Source organism: Sinocyclocheilus anshuiensis, unplaced genomic scaffold (assembly GCF_001515605.1).
Source record: "Sinocyclocheilus anshuiensis isolate Anshui unplaced genomic scaffold, SAMN03320099.WGS_v1.1 scaffold100, whole genome shotgun sequence".
Lineage (NCBI taxonomy): Eukaryota > Metazoa > Chordata > Actinopteri > Cypriniformes > Cyprinidae > Sinocyclocheilus > Sinocyclocheilus anshuiensis.
The window spans coordinates 1,103,023-1,119,821 of record NW_015555725.1 but is presented as its reverse complement, the minus strand read 5'-3'; the positions used below and the strand labels follow the sequence as shown (position 1 = coordinate 1,119,821).

Sequence of the window (16,799 nt, the reverse complement as noted above, 5' to 3'; positions counted from 1 at the left end):
TGGCTGCAATATAACAAAGAGTGAAAAATTTAAGGGGGTCTGAATACTTTCCGTACCCACTGTATATACATAGTCAAAATACAGTATCATGCTCTGTTGTTGTTGAAACGTTCTAACAAGAGTCTCACTAGATAATCTAATAATAAATGACACTGCACATTCATTGTTGTTTAGTAAAGTTTTTACATTTGGATATTCAAATGTTTATGTTTGTTCGACAATTAAGTTTACATTTTACAGAGGAAATATTACTGTACACATGGAGAACTTTATAATGCCATTGCTTTTGTAATATACTGTGTATATAACAACCTGCAGTTCATGTAGTGCAACCAAATTCAAAAGACACTTCATTATCAGGCAAAAGAATAAAGACCAGACACTTTAAAGGTTGTTGCATCCCTATCAGAGAGAGAGCAAGATTCTGTGACATCATGAAATTCAGTCGCTTCACCATACACAGTCCATAAAGACTCTTCAATAATGTGAATATTTTTACATTCACAGCATTATGCCAAACGATTCCTCATCCACAACACCAACCAGAGCACTTAAACATCTTCCAAAGGGTATAGCATGTTAATGCCAGTTAATTTAAATACAAAACTCTGCTATTTGACTCAGCCCAAGCCCTTGTGCATTAGGACAATACATTTATAACTTAACATTAACAGCAATGCATACAAAAAAGTTACATGAGTTTAAAACCAGTTTTCCACATCTACAACGGCTTCTATTCATTAGAAGATACTTTCATGCCTTGATTTATGGAGAGCTGGGGGAGGGTGGGCTGATAGATAATGTTTAACTCTATAATTTTGCATATATAACATACTAAGGGAAAGAGGGTTTGCATACAATAAACATTCCGGAATAACTACAGCCGATTTCTGCTTTTTAGAGACCTGAAACCAAGAGTGAATCTCTTGAAGAAATGCCTAGGTCATAATTCACCGCAAAATCAAAAGAATCATTAACAAAATGAAGCTTGATTCAGGAACAAAATACAAAAAAAATAAAAAATTAAAGCAGCACATGCCAAAATATTGCCCGGATACAATGATTAAACAAAATAGTAATAATTTTAGTTTAAATAACATCCATGAATAAATACTACCATGATGTTTTCTTGATGGTCAATTTAAATCTTAATGGACCTAAAAGTAGGCTTCACTTCCTTTTTGCAAAACATATTTTCTCAATGTTTTTCCTTTAAATTTTGGGGGGGGGAAACAACCCAGAAATTTCTAAACAGATTAACCCTAACTTTCTTTATAACAAAAGAAAAAGAACAAACAACACAACAATATCAGCCGCAGACTATGACCTCTGTGACACGGACATGGAATCATTTGAATCATCCAGTGACATCATGCAATGGGAGATGTTTTTTTTGTCCATTTGGAATAACATTTCATGAGATTCCATTGAGCCCACCGACCTTTCAGGAAAGTCACTGCAACACTCTCCCTTTAAGAAAAAAGTTCCTACGAGAGCTGGTTTGATAGCTACTCATCTTTACTGTATGGCTTAATTCCAGTAGTATACACCGCAATGAGGAGCAGAGTGTTAGTGGGAGATGATAGGGAGAGCGGTTTGTCATGTGATGATTGGTTACTTCCAAGATGGAGTAAAATACCTTTGAGTGGTTAGTCTGTCCTTCCTTCATCAATTAAAAAAAAGAAACCCAAGACAAGGAATTGATCTTAATGAATAGATGAGTTTGACATGAAGACAGCATTAGGGCTGAAAAGCATGAGCAGAATAATGAGTATAATATAATGAGCAAAATAAAATGTCACCATGACATTAGGCTGATGATGCATTCTGGAAAGGGCTCTGTAGTGTAAGTGAAGAGAAAGCACTAAAGGAGAGGTGTATCTCTGCAGGGACATCTCTCATCTAAAATACTGCTGGCTCTACCATGCTAAAGTTGATCAACAGTGCTGGGTTTCCTCTTAAAGCTCGGTCCTCAAGTCCAGCAGAAGTTTAGTGCGCTATGGATTTGAAAGCATTTGCCGTACAAACAGGCAAAAGCCTCATTTGTGTCTTGAGTTGCATGGCTTGCATTGCATTAGTATTGCTTTCCTGTTCCCTTCTTGTGGGAGTGAGACATAGAGACCTGAGACACAATGCTGAACTGTTTCTGCAGATCTTACATCTGAACATCCACCACTGTATCTGCTGTAACTTTAAGAGGAGGTTTTGGAGTGTTTGACAACGAATGGACACAGTGCTTAGAAGCCAATAAAGAACAAGCCCGATTTAGTTTTGGAGTTATTCTGGATGCACAAATGGAGCCAAGCTTCTCAGCCGATTGACGGGTGTCCATGAAGTAGGGGTCAGAAGGATCCTGACTTGACAACATTAAATTGAGCTGGTTTGAAACTGATTGTACAAGGCGTTTGGAGCTATTTTGGCTTCAAATGCTGACAATGAAAAACATGACCATAAATATGGATCTTTAAGTAGTTCAAAAACAATTCTGTAGGTAATGTTGAAACTTTTTAATATACTTCTATGGTTGAGCTCCTCAGAGTCTCTAAGTTTGACTGGACACGTTTAGCTCAGTTCCACGATTTAAAAAAGTTATTAAGTTTCTTCATTCACTTGCCATTTGGTGGACAAGACAGAGAACAAATTGATGAAAAAATTCTCCTTGAGTAACTCAAGGTTAAGGGCCTTAACTGAAGGTCAAAATGTCAGCAAAGCAAGTAATCAGTATGTCTCCTACTTCAACCTTTATGTGGCCACTTTAGCTCAGCCACTGCCAGTTTTGTTGATGTTCATGTTTGTAGATGCATGAGTTTGTATCGGTAGAATAAATCAGCACACAAATGTGCTTTGTAGGTTATGAAAGCTCAAAACCAGTGTTCATGCTGATTGCGTAGCGGAGTTTGTCTCTGAGGATGCTCTTCTTGCTGTAGTTGGGCAGCTTGAGCAGGTTGAAACAAGTGGAGGATGTAGGGAGGCGACCACCTGGTTCCTTCTTACGAATGGTGAAAAAGCCACGCAGAACACTACCTAAAGTGTCGCCTGTGTCCTGCATATGCAATCAAACAAAAAAGCAAGATTAAGCAACACAATCTTTGCAGAACAATGTATGGAATAAGGTGATGGGGTGATGACGTCTAACCTGATCATCTGACACTTCCACACAACGGATGGAGAAAGGGGGTTTGAGGTAGGCAAAACCAAGCAGAGGAGGTCTTGAACAGCTGGTGACAAACTGAAGAGTAATACAGCCACTTTATAGATGGCAATAAACCTTGAAATAACACAATTAAAACCTTCGAGATTTGATAAGTATTACCTTCAAGAACATGGCTCTCTCCTCAGGGGTAAAGTCACTGGAGAGAATGTCCCACAGCCAAAGAATGACTCTGTGGCTGCTATGGAAACCACCATAGTACACAGTGTGCTTCCTGCGAGACACAGAAAATCACATGCATCATTTTGAGTAACCTTTTTAAAAGGCGGTTCTTCACAGCATGTGATTATAAATGCTACGTTTACATCTTTACAATTTCAGCGCTGACTGTGGGAAAGATCTGCACAATGGTTATTAAAGTGGTGAAATGTGTTAAACTTTGTGCTTGTATAGGCTACTTTAGAATAGTGAAAGCATTTTAAGATATTTTAACAAATCCGTGAGAAACAAAAGATGATTTAAATTGAAAGCCAGGGACCAGAAATAATACATAGCTGGCTTTGATGTAACCGTCAGAGGTTATTTAAATATATAATAATTTAAAGAAAAGGACAATTTTATTTCAGATTAGGGGTGTTGCAATATACCGGTACTGACAATAACCATGATATTTACAGAAATTAAACATAGATATCATTATGTTAATACTACGCATATTATAACAATAAAATAAATACAGTAATTGAGTGCCTATCTGGCTGAGACACCAACATAGTAGGTGGCAGTATTGCACATTCAAAGGTGCTATTTTTGTGTTAGACACCCTAGTTTCCAGGAAGTTCTTTTGGTATGCTTTTGTACAGTTATTGTTACAAACTCTCTCTCCACCTCCCTACACTCATGTAATTCATTAGCTAAAAAAGGGAGAACATGAAATAAGCAAAGTTAAAGATGAATTTGACTGAGAGCATTATTTATTTATTTTTCAAAATTTCAATAGATATCGCATTATGTTGTTGTGAATTCTGGCTGCAATAATTGCGTAGTGAAAATGTGATATTGTGACTGCCCAATTTCAGACCTATTTCATTGCCTAGCAATATAGGCAATCAATTTCTGTTCACTGAAGGTGTGATGCATTCAAGATGCTTCCAGCCTTGTTGACTATATAGAGAGCAATGTAGGTTTGTTGTACTGCAACAAACTGATAGGTAAAACCCTTCAAGGTCAGTCAGTACTAAGATCTGCAGACTCACTTGAGATCATCCAGGTCTATCTCAGCATTGTCTCCAGAGATAAGCCTCTGGACCTCAGGGGTGGAGAACATGTGGAGCCACTCTGGGTTGATGATGCTGCGGAAGCCCCTGATGAATGCGGCAGTCTGCTCCTTGATCTGGGTGTGCATGCGGAAATGGGCCATCAGGTGAATGTAGCTGATCCTGGAGGACAGTTACAAAAAAATAAATAAATAAACTTTTTTGTTCTTAAAGGTTAATGACAAAAAATGAAGTGAAAAACATTCTTCTATTGTGTTTTATTCTAAGCTTGCTGATAAAAGAGAATCCAACTGTGAGAGAACAATAGGTTTAAATTGTCAAGTATTTGTCTGTGGTTGCAAATCCCTAATTGCTTTTTGAACTGCTCTGCTTCCAATACTAATTTGTTTTTTCATCGGGTCATTTCTTCTTATTGTAATGAATGTAAATAGGAGGCAGCACTGCCATGAAAATTTTATTTACACTTGACCGAAGAGACAAAATGGACTCACTTGTTTTCATTAGTGACAGGCATGGTCTTTCCACCAGGAATTAGCTCATGACAGACTAACTGTGAAGAGACAAAGAAAGGAAAGGAGTGAGCATATCAGAGAATGAGGAAAGCTGATAGTGTCACAAGAACCCACAAAATTGATTCAGCTGAAACAAAGGTTGCTTACCTGCCCCATCACATCTTCATCATAGGACAAAGACAGACCCAGATCACTGACTTCCCCATCATAACGCTGAAAAATCAAATCAACAAGTGGTCATGATTACTATAAGATCAAAACGAATATGAAACTAATTCTGAATATGAAAAGGTCAGGATTAAGAAAACACAGTAATTCACGTCCATATAGTAGAGATAGATAGAGATAATAGAGAGTGCAACAGGAATGTACCTTTAGCAGCTCTGCCATTCCTTTATATTAAAATTTAAAATAATTTCACCCTTAAATCTTTACATTATTTTCATTTCATTAATTAGATATCTAACACACATATTTTATTAATGAAATGGTAGCCTCTAATGCTGCATTGTCAGATTTGGTGATCAGACCAAAATGCTTTTACGGGTATGAAACCAGAAGATTTGACATCACTAGTAAATTTACGGTTTTTTTTTATTTTATTTTTTTATTAAAGTCATTTTGCATGAAACAGAGAGGTGTAACGAATTTTAGTAACTTCTAATACTGCCTTGTCGGATTTGGTTACTATGCTGTATATCTGCAACTGTTCATGCCAGACCAAAATGCTTTTTGTGGTATGAAACAGAGAAGATCAGACATCACCAGAGTAAATTTTGGTAACATTAAAGCCATTGCGTGTAAAATAAAATGGATGAACAGATTTCGGTAATGTCAAATGCTTCTTTGTCAAGATTTGTTGACCCTGCTGTTTGTGTGCAGCTTTTCGCATTCGACCAAAATGTGTTTGGGGGCATAAAACAAGGGAGATTAGACCTCACCAAAGTCAATTTAAATAACATTAAAGCCATTCTGTGTGAAATAGAGACGGGTAACAGATTTTAGTAACTCCTAATGCTATGTTGTCATATTTGGTGACCCTGGTGTATTTATGCAGCTGTTCACATCAGAGCATTACGCTTTTTAGGATATAACATAAAAATGTTTAGACATCACTAGAGTGAATTTAGGTAACGTTAAAGCTATTCTGTATGAAATAGATGAGTGTAGCAGATTTCATTAACATCTAATGCTGCCCTGTTGGATTTGGTGACCCTGCTGTATGTGTGCAGCTGTTCACAACAGACCAAAATGTGTTTGGTGTATGAAACAGAGGAGATTAGACATCACCAGAGAGAATTTTGGTATAACATAATAGTTCAAATCCTTCCAAACTCAAAGCACAAATGTTGTAATAGTCACATTGGCACTGACCTTAATGGAGGTAAGGTTTTTGTAGAACTCTGAGTCAAGAGAGGGGAGCTCATCTATGGAGCTGTAGAAGGTGCTGTGATGGTGACCTAGAACCTGACTGAGGAAAAAAGAGGCAAACGGCACATCCACCACTATGCCTTCATACATGGCCTTTCCAAGCATCTTTCCAACAAATTCAAACAGCTGAAGGTGGTTCTCATGGATGCTGGAGGTTGGGGAGGGATATAATCTCTCATTGCCACTGGTGGTCTGAAAGAGATTGTTGAATTTTATTGGCAAAGTAAGGTAGGTCTTATGATTGTTTGGGTGAACTGCAGCCTTTAGCCTTTAGAGAGAGCAGTGTATACCTTAAACAGATTGAGTGCTGGGTTGAAAACCTTCTTGATGATCTCTTCTAAGAACTCTTTAAACACACCGTCCTGGTCAATTCCAGCCTCATCCACGCCTAAATCATTCACAAACTTCACTCGGATCACTCCCTTAATGGAGTTGACAGGTAGACGCCGCAGTTGATCATAACCATCCTATGAAGAGTATGGAAAAGAGAGATCATTATTATTATTCTAAGTTTACATTTATGCTTTTGGAAGACACTATTTATCCAAAGCAACTTACACTGCATTCAACGTATACTTTTTATTAGTTCATGACTTTGTAGCACCATGCTGAGCTACAAATGCTAATAGGCATAATATGCATTGTTTATGTTCATTGTGTATATCAGTATTTGAGAATGGCTAAACAGCCATTACCTCTAACATGCGTGAGCGGCGAATGGTTATATGAGTTACATGGGGAGAGGCAGAGCTTGTTTCCACCAATCCTACAGTCTCCTTCTCTTTTGTCACAATGTTCCGGAACAGCAGCACCCTCTGTGACAAAAACAAATAATTTTGTGTTGAAAGATAAAATCAAGATGATTTTGATCTAAATTGGATTCTTTATCTCGTGAAAGGGAAATCTTTGGATGATCCAATCTATTGAAGCATTCATGACCTCTTATGACCCATGAGCATTAATAATCTCCTGTTTTGAATCTGATTCTCACATTTTTGTGTGGGATGACATGAGGAATGTACTGAAGTAGCAGCTGTGCCCTTTTTTTGCCTTTCTCCAGCTCTTGAAACAACAGGCTGGGCTTCAGGTCCCTGTATTAGACATACAGAGAAAAGAAAACAAATGTGGCTTATTTTGCAACTTGGGGCATTTATCTTTCCCCTATATGAGAATAACGATCAGTAATTTGCGTTTGAATGGACCTAGCTCCAACTATAAAGTAAAACCAGGAAGTAATTTGGCTCAAATATATATATATGTGAGGTTGACACACTTGCGGAGCCAGTGATCTTCAGGCGTGAATCTCCTGCGACAGTCCCGCTCATACAGAACCATCAGCCAGCCGTGAACACTGTGGAATAAGTCCAGCTTCTCTCCTTTGGCATTCTCTGAAACAAATTAATGACCACACAAAGAAAGCACATTATCACTGCCTCCATACACAGATGGTTCAAAACAACTGTGGTTGATCTAAATGAAGCTGCAACAAGAGAACAAGGCTGGAGAAAAGAATACATACACACAAAAAAGCCCCTTGTTGCAAAAACAAACGAAAGGGCTAAATAATACCTGCTCACCTAAAATACCATCCCACATCATCTTGTAAACAAATGTGTTGAGGAACGAGGAGATGGTAACAAGCTCTTCCATTTTAAAAGAAATCTGTTCCTCATACACCTCTATGTCATCCAGAATCCTGCAATAAAAATCATTAAAAAAAAAAAAAAACATGCAAATTCACTGCAATCTCAGACATTTGTAATATATTACTTTCATTTATAAAACATATTTTCACTCACACTGTTATGCTGATAAACTATTTTGTAGTGAAATGTAATACATAAGTAAACATGTAAATAAATAATTGCAAAATAGAAGCATTGTCACCCTTGGACTATACAACACTTACGTAATGAGATGTCTGGAGCAGTCACAGAAGAGCATCAGCATGGCCAGAAGCTGTTTGGACTCTTCTGTGTCATTGTTAAGACACTCCAGGAAGAGTCGGAGTCCCCCCTGAGGGCCAAGCTCACAGATAAATGCCCACAGCTTAGGCAGCAGCTCATCCAGATATGTCAGTCCTGGAACCAGAGTTTAATTTGAAACCATAAAATCAAGATTAACAAGAACATTAAACAAATTTATTATGACATACAAAATGACCAAGAATGTTTTGTTTTTGTTTCACTGGACAGTACTACAGTGGTTTTGGACCTAACCTACAAACAACTAATATTCTGGAAAAGCATCTTATACAAGTATAAAGCTTTTGTCCAGGATCAGGATAAAACATTACTGAAGTGTTTGCTTGTGTGAATGTGCATTCATAGGTGTGCAAACAGCATAGACTTCATAAGTGGTTTCTTATAAAAAGCATGTACCTGTGAGAATCTGCAGGCGGATCTGCGTGAGCGTGGTGAGTGCTGTCTGATACAGCACACAAATACTGCACACCTTCTGGACTTCAGCCGAGTCCACATGCTTCCCTCCGACCGGTTTCAGGATGTTCCGCACAGATGCAGACTTCTGGAACGCTCGCTTGAACAGATCTAAGCGTGCAGAGAGTTTAACAAGGGTTCCTCAGTGAAAATAGGATGAATAGAGACCTGATGACTTGCAACACTGTACTGTTTTACTGCTGTTTACTTTGTATCCTTGGTTTAACCAGGGAAAGAGCATTTAAAACAGGCTCAGAGACAGCAGTGTGGCATTCTTTAGGCCAATCTTTTTGACTCCAAGGCCCCCGATTTTTAAAGACAATATTTGAAGGCCCCTCAAGATATTTCTGATACTACTGCTTTTGTTTACAGAAACCAGGATAGACAATATATTAAAATATATGAATAAAATAATTGTAAATAATTAATTTCCATAATCACAATAACTGAATGTTCTTCATGGTTTACATTTTTTACCACCAAAATACCAATGAATATACATGACTTGTCTAGTTAGTGATTACAGGGTTTTTTATTATTATTTTTTTTATTTCCAAACACCAATTCCAACAAAATATTATAGAGCTTGACAGAATTTGCATGAATTTGTTCATTTAAAATTCTAAAATAAAATGAAAAAAATTTTTTTTTTAGTAAATGAATAGTTTTTAATCTAAGTAATTAAAATATGAAAAAAATGATTGCTTTTAAGCTATTTTTGCATATTTTAAATATTTTTTTGACTTATTTAACATAATTTTAAGCCATTTTGTGAGCCCTTGGCAGTGTGCTGAGGCCCCCTAGTGGGTCTTGGCCCATGTGGTTGAGCACAACTGCTTGAAGCAACTTGATATTTAAGTGTTAGTTTAAAAAAGTGGTCATAAATAGGCCAGAAAAAAATACTACAAATAAAAATAGAAATGTTTAGGAACTTTATAGTGTAAAAATAGGTGTTTCTCACTTTTGACAGGCAGATTATTCTGTAATGAGCTTGGCGGAGTAGGGGGAGGTGGAGTGGGATCTTGAGTTTCTAGCTTTTTGCTGAGAACATCACAGAAGAGAGTGCAGATCACTGGAACTCCCCACAGACACTGTAACTGCTTTGTTACCAACGGCATAGATTCATTAAGCCTGGAAAGACCGCAAAGAAAGACAAAAACAAGAGAGTGAAAGAGAAAGAATGCTTAATAGGATGACACAACAAAGAAAGTATAATCAATTGCTGTATTTTGTCAATATAACACTGACATACCCATAGTCAACAGTCTGAGAGAACCAGCCCAACACTGGGTGCCAATGTGTGAGATTGGATTTCTTCTGAAACACATATCTCTGACAGTATGACAACATATCTGTCAGATCCTTTACAAAGTGACCAGCTTCCTGCTCTAGAACTTTTACATTAAAGTATCCCAGCTGAATGAGGTTACCTGGAGACAAAACATAGAGAAACAATGAGATAAATGATCTAGGAATTATAAACTAAGAATGAAAATCCAGCAGTGCAGTTACATCCTAAGAACTGATTCTGTTCACCAGTCCACCATCACTGTTCTGCAAATCTAATACACACTCCAAGAAGTGTGTGTATAAAGCAAACACACATGCTTACCCAGTAAGCACAGAGTGTGGCTTCCCTCCAGACAAACACAGATATCCAAACATTGCTCCTCTCGACTTAAAAACAAGACAAACTTGCGGAAAAGGTCATGGGTCTGGATGGTGACCATACACTGCAAAGAGCACAAATTCAGACAGGTGAAATAATATTCTCGCAATTTTTGTTTTGACTTTGTAACATGTGTGCAAATTAGGTGTTATTATCCTTCCAGATGTGTTTGTTTCTTACATCTGGTGTGAGCATGTTGAGGTGCGAGATGAATGCTGGAACAGACATGACGTGGAGAAGGAAAGACCTCAGCAGGTTGTCTGAGAAATGTGCAGCGATAACAGGCCTGAAACACACCAAGATCAAAAACACATCACATTATCGGTTACTTCACAGAAATAGAGCTCCTAATGTAATCAGACTGTGAGATGTCTCAAAGAGCAAAGCCAGTTCTCATGGCAACCGACCTGAGTGACAGTGTAAAAATGGCCGTGAGTGTTCCTTTGGAAAGGGAAGGTCTGGATCTTGCCAGTCCATTTGTAAGTAGAATCTGCAAACAGCAAAGATGCTTATTATGTAAAATGTTTAAAGCTCAAACTCTAAGTTCAGGCTAGATTGGTTCAAACTAGAGCATTCAATCGGTTAATAATTGTAATCAAATAACATGATTTAGATATACTGTCTAATATGTTGGAGTCAAAAAGTTTTTTTTAAGAAATTAAGTGACGTGACGTGACATGTTGCCAAGTATGGTGACCCATACTCGGAATTAGTGCTCTGCATTTACCCATCCAAAGTGCACACACACAGCAGTGAACACACACAAACCGTGAACACGGTTTTAATTAATCAAAAGTGACAAAAAAAATTATACATTGTTAAAAAAGATTTTTTATTTCATATAAATGCTGTTCTTTTGAACTTTCAATCATGAAAAAAACAAGCAACTTTTTCCAACACTGATAATAGTAAGAAATGTTTCTTGAGCACAATAGTAAGAAATGTTTTACTAACACTTTATTTTATAAATTGCACTAAAATAAAGTGTTACTAAATCATTTATTTTACTAACACTTTATTTTAGTACAATTTATGCCTTCGAATTCATCTGGGAGCTTTTCACATCAACACTTTTTAAAAATGTTTTTGAAAGAAGTCACAGCGTTAACCACATACTAAAATTAATTCAAATTATATACTACCAGCCCGTGACAAAATTCTGATTGGCTGTTTGGGTGAGTAGTACCTGAAGAACAGAGTAGAAGCCCTTCTGATTGAGATGTCCCATGATGTTCTCACAAATTCTGTTTAAAGCAGGCTTGAGGGCTTCTCCTTAAGAAAAAAAGAGAGGAAATTATAGTAGGGTTCTATGTATTTTAACTTGCAAATCATCTCAACAGCTCTGATTACATGTGACACAAACCCTTCCCTCGGATGATTTTCCATGTCGATGTGTCAGTGAAGGTTATCAGCATTGTCAGGTACAGCGTCACCAATTTATTATCTTGCAGTATGTCAGGCTGCGGGGAGAAACGGAAAGCAGGAAATAAGCATTCTTCAAGAAGCACTTCCTGACTTGTATGAACAGATAACTGAAAGACTCAGAACTAAAAGAATGTGCCAGTATGGCACAAAATAATTCAAAAGATATTCAACAAACAGATCAGATGTGTATTAACCATTATTATCACAAAGAAATACCTTCAGTTTCTTCAGAAATTCACAAGAGACCCATAGCACATCTTTGATCTGTTTCAGCCAGGGGATGGTGAGATCTTTTGAAAGCGCCAGGGATACATACCATACCTAGAAAAATAATAGCTTGTCACAACAATGCAAACTTGCGGAACTATTATAACATAAGATATGATAAAGTATGTTTCAGTCATTGCTTGGTTAAAAACTTACTTTAGGTTCATTCTCGACATCCATGCTACTTAGTATGATTCGACACAGCTTCTCAAACCTCTGTGTAAGAGAGAGAGAGAAAAAAACAATGCCATCAATAATAATACACAACATTCACAAAAAGTGTAACTGTTCACCTAATAAACAAATCCTATAAAAATCGTAATATTTTATGTGATGCTCACCAATTTGTCATCCTTGCTCAATATAAATAACAATTTCCTAGCGATTTTGAAGATGAATAATGCATTTCTTTTCGCTGAACCTGCATCGCTGACTGCGATGAAGTCATCAATCTCTTTCCTGAAACAGAAAATAAAAAAGTTATAAATCTGTGTCAGAGTACACACTACACTAAGAATACATTTTCAAATATTAGCTACTGTGAATGCCAATAAATTAAATCTAAAACTGAAATAAAATTAATTAAAACTATTTAGAAATATTTTAAAAGGAAAAACTAATAAAAATGACAAAAGCACATAGCTAAATTAAAAAATAATCTCAAATTAAAACTGAAAAAAAATAAATAAATACTAATCAAATTCAAAATATTAATAAAAGTTATAATAGTATATTAATAATACTAAATTAACACTCGCTCAAACAAACAGCTTTTTTTTTTTTTGCAGTTAAATTTTTTATTGTTTTCCTTAAATATAACATACCAGTACAAACAATAAATACATAAAACACTGCGTGTATAAAACAAAACAGAAAAGAAAAAAATACAGAAATTACACTGTAGAGCACAACAGGGTAAACAAGTCCCAATTCAGACATGGTTCTAATATCAGTTGTCCTTTGAAGTAACAATCTGAATAAAATTCTCCCACAACAAACAGCTATTTTTTTTTAAATAATGTTAACATTATTGAAAATATCAATGTGCAAATAACAGCAAGTATTTTAGCACTAAAAGAATGCACCCTTAATTTTCCTGTGTTGTTTCATTCCTAATTTTTTACTTTTTTTTTATCTCTGGCCAACAGAGTCAGCAAAGACCTATGACAATCTAGAATGGTTTGACTATTGTAAAGAACGGCTCATTTCAGCCCTAACCTGATTTCTCTTTGCAGTCTGCAACGGCAGAGGAATCTTCTGACTAGAGCCTGGATTTGTGTGGCAGCTCTCTCTTTCTCCTTATGACCTTTCCTTTCCTCCCGTGCTATTCTGGATTTATCCAGGAACTGGGATTTGGACATTTGGGTAGCAGTGAACATGTTTTCACTCCAAACTGTGGGTTAAACATTATAAAAAATGTCATAGCCAGGAACAAAAATCTACATCACACCTGAGAGCAAACACAACGTCAGGGGCTATGCATGCAAGTACAGGAAATTAGATTCAAAATTATTTTCAAACCATGATAAATAAATTAAGAAAATTAATGTCTCTCATTTACAATTTCAAATCTATCTTACATAAACACACACACACGCAAATTACCTTGCCCTAATGTAGTGACTGGTAATACTTCTGCTTCCACAGGTCACATGAATACTATCACATATTCACACTTGTTGTTCTGGAGGTCCACTGGACTCTACAGACAGAAGAGTGATTTTCTTTTAGACATTTTATTTATGTTAGAACATTAGTAGCACTTCTTTACGCCAGCACAAATGATCCATTGATTTAGGCACATGAGTTGTTGTATTAAAGTTACTGAAGATGATATGTTATAAATAAAAGGAATATTTGACTTTGCCTTTTAAAATAAAAGACCGTTTTAGACACACCAACAGATCACAAAGCAGAAAGTGAAATCAAGGAGTATCTGACAGCATTTTCAGACCAAAACAGAGCAGTCTTTATCATTTACTCAAAATATAGAGGTGACACTTAGATTACACAACAGGATGAGCACTCTACGGTAACACAATTAACATTAAACATCTGGTTTAAATTTGTAGAAAACTTAAACTAAAATAAAATCAGTGAATTGTGAATTAATTGTACCTACAGAGACAATAACATTCACACTAGCTATCCTGCTAGCAAATACTAACACAGTTGAAGCATTCAGCGAGCTGGCAACGCTTGAGAAATGTTGTCACTTGATAACTGTGTTTCAAATGAAAAGTAAAGAAAGTCTTTCGGGTATTCACAAAGATTTCATTTACCTGAGCGTTTGAGAATAAATGGACAATTGATGTAAACAAAAGAGCGACCCAGACACCGCAGCTCTAATCCATTAACGGTGTAACCTCCTAATCCTTCCGGAGGAACAATTTTATGACAAACCGCATTCACACAAGAAATATGGCTCGTATTTTTTAATTGTCGTAGTACATTGATAACGTTTCATTGTTGAAGCGGTATTAGACCTAACAATTTTAAACTGGTTAATTTGAGGTTTGGGACAGCAGAGAGCTGGAATTTTGTACTTAGCGGAACTATTTGTGATACAGCTTGTCTTCTGTTGATGTACATATATTGAATATTTGAACACAACCATGCAATTCACCAACAATAAAAAAACAAACCAACAAAATGTCAAATTTTTAAATGATTTGTTAATGATTTGCAAAATTAGTACCAAATTATTTTGTTGTTTTTAGTTGTGATATGTTGTTGTTGTTTTTTTTGTGTGATATGTATTTTTGATATTTGGAGATACAGTATAACCTAAACATATGTATCCAAAAACATTTAATTTACGGCATCTAAAAAGTGCATGTGACCTGATGTCAACACTACATCACAGTGTTGCACTAATATTGGAAACTGAATCAGAAACAAAGTTCGTTGTATTAATCAGTTTTGTTAAATATAGTACCCCCAGCACTCAAAAAAATAAGTGTATAGTTACAATCACAGGAAGTGTGAAAATGAAATGACAGGACATTGGACAGGTGGAGTTACTTCCCATCTACCGCGCGACCCCTGCACGAGTCCGGGTTGCGACCGGAAGTGATCTAATTCCATCCCCGTTCCAAGAGGCCCGAAAGAATCGGGGGATTTCTATGGTAAATAATGACATTTGTCTGTTATTTCGTCTAATTTATACGCTTCTAATGGTGTATATTTTAAGTAGTATTTATTGCGGCGTGTACTTCGCTTTTTTTTTTTGTAAGTTCTTGTTTATTTCCTTAAAGGAATTGAGAGAACAAGATGGTGTGCTAGTTTAGCGCTTTAGCTCATGTAGGTATACGTTTCTTATGAGTAACTTTAAATTAAATAAGTTATTTTCTTCGTATTCAGTTACGAATCATGCCTATACATAAAACAAATATACAGGAATAAAATGAGTCAAATCTATTGGCTTTGAGTAAAAAACATCATAGCAGGTTTTGGTGTGACGTCATTAAAACGGTCTCGTTATCCTGTGTGAACGGGGTTCTGATTGAATGAGAGATGAGTTATCATGATTTAATGTTTTACTATCTATCAATTTGTCAATGTGTTGCATTTGAGAGAATTTAAGAGACTTCCGGTAATGTTAGAACTAAGTGCAGTACCCCACCTCCTGAAACTCTTGAAAACTTGCATAACTTTTTTTAATCTTTGATATTTAGGACAAACTTTTTTTTTTTTTTTTTTATTATCTAAAGAAATTTACCATTTACCCTCAGTGTGTTCATACACATTTCATAATACTAAAAATTATAGTGTGGTGTGTGTGTATATTTGCAGTATAGATGCATACATACACTGTTAATCCCCTAAGAGAGACTAAATATATTATATATTTTGAGTGTCCTGCGATTTCAAGCCTCTTATGTCACCATGTGTGATTTTCAGGAAGAGATGTCAGGAGAAAGTGTGGTGAGCTCGGCTGTGCCGGCAGCTACAACACGGACCACCTCCTTCAAGGGGTCCAGTCCCAGTTCCAAATATGTGAAGCTGAATGTCGGGGGAGCGCTGTACTACACCACTATGCAGACCCTGACCAAGCAGGACACCATGCTGAAGGCCATGTTTAGTGGCCGTATGGAGGTCCTTACAGATAGTGAAGGTAGATGTACTGTAATACTACTGAAGAAGCATTCACGTAATATTATGAACCATATCGATACAAATGTGTGCTTCTGCTGTGCCCAAGTCAGACTTTTCACCTCTGATCTTTCTCCAGGCTGGATTCTGATTGACAGGTGCGGGAAGCACTTTGGGACCATTCTGAACTACCTGAGAGACGGAGTCGTCCCATTACCTGAGAGCCGGAGGGAGACAGAGGAGTTACTGGCAGAGGCAAAGTATTACCTGGTGCAGGGCCTGGTGGATGAGTGTCAGGCGGCATTACAGGTACAGTACCGGCTACAACACATTTAAAGGTCACATATTTTACACCTTTCTGGAGTTTTATTTTAGGGTTTGTTGTCCTTAAGAATATATATTTGCGGTAGAAGTACCAAAAACCATCTCAATATATTTTTACAGCTCCTCTCTAGCTCTGCTGAGAACTGGTCGATTTTGGTCTGTCTAATTAATATTCATGAGCCTCTCTTCTGATTGGCCTGTTGTGTTCTG

General features: G+C 36.7%; 2 protein-coding genes across 2 annotated transcripts; one reads left to right on the top strand and one right to left on the bottom strand.

Moving 5' to 3' along the window:
• Positions 1-388: 388 nt before the first annotated feature.
• On the bottom strand, positions 389-14,590 carry LOC107672623 (ubiquitin-protein ligase E3B-like). Its single transcript, XM_016465895.1, has 27 exons — positions 14,453-14,590; positions 13,776-13,872; positions 13,389-13,563; positions 12,512-12,629; positions 12,327-12,386; positions 12,120-12,224; positions 11,842-11,938; positions 11,665-11,750; positions 10,886-10,968; positions 10,659-10,764; positions 10,422-10,542; positions 10,062-10,239; positions 9,771-9,940; positions 8,753-8,920; positions 8,281-8,452; positions 7,949-8,067; positions 7,645-7,759; positions 7,363-7,462; positions 7,067-7,186; positions 6,662-6,838; positions 6,315-6,563; positions 5,088-5,153; positions 4,920-4,978; positions 4,408-4,590; positions 3,314-3,425; positions 3,137-3,229; positions 389-3,043 (listed from the first exon to the last, which is right to left on the bottom strand). The coding sequence occupies exons 3-27, from the start codon at positions 13,547-13,549 to the stop codon at positions 2,852-2,854; spliced, it is 3,210 nt and encodes a 1,069-aa protein (XP_016321381.1). The 5' UTR covers positions 13,550-13,563; positions 13,776-13,872; positions 14,453-14,590; the 3' UTR covers positions 389-2,851.
• Positions 14,591-15,117: 527 nt separating this feature from the next.
• LOC107672631 (BTB/POZ domain-containing adapter for CUL3-mediated RhoA degradation protein 3-like) lies at positions 15,118-16,623 on the top strand. The gene is made up of 3 exons (XM_016465916.1): positions 15,118-15,298; positions 16,074-16,287; positions 16,405-16,623. Exons 1-3 carry the CDS (start codon positions 15,296-15,298, stop codon positions 16,599-16,601), a joined length of 414 nt encoding a protein of 137 aa, XP_016321402.1. The 5' UTR covers positions 15,118-15,295; the 3' UTR covers positions 16,602-16,623.
• The last annotated feature ends 176 nt before the right edge of the window (positions 16,624-16,799 follow it).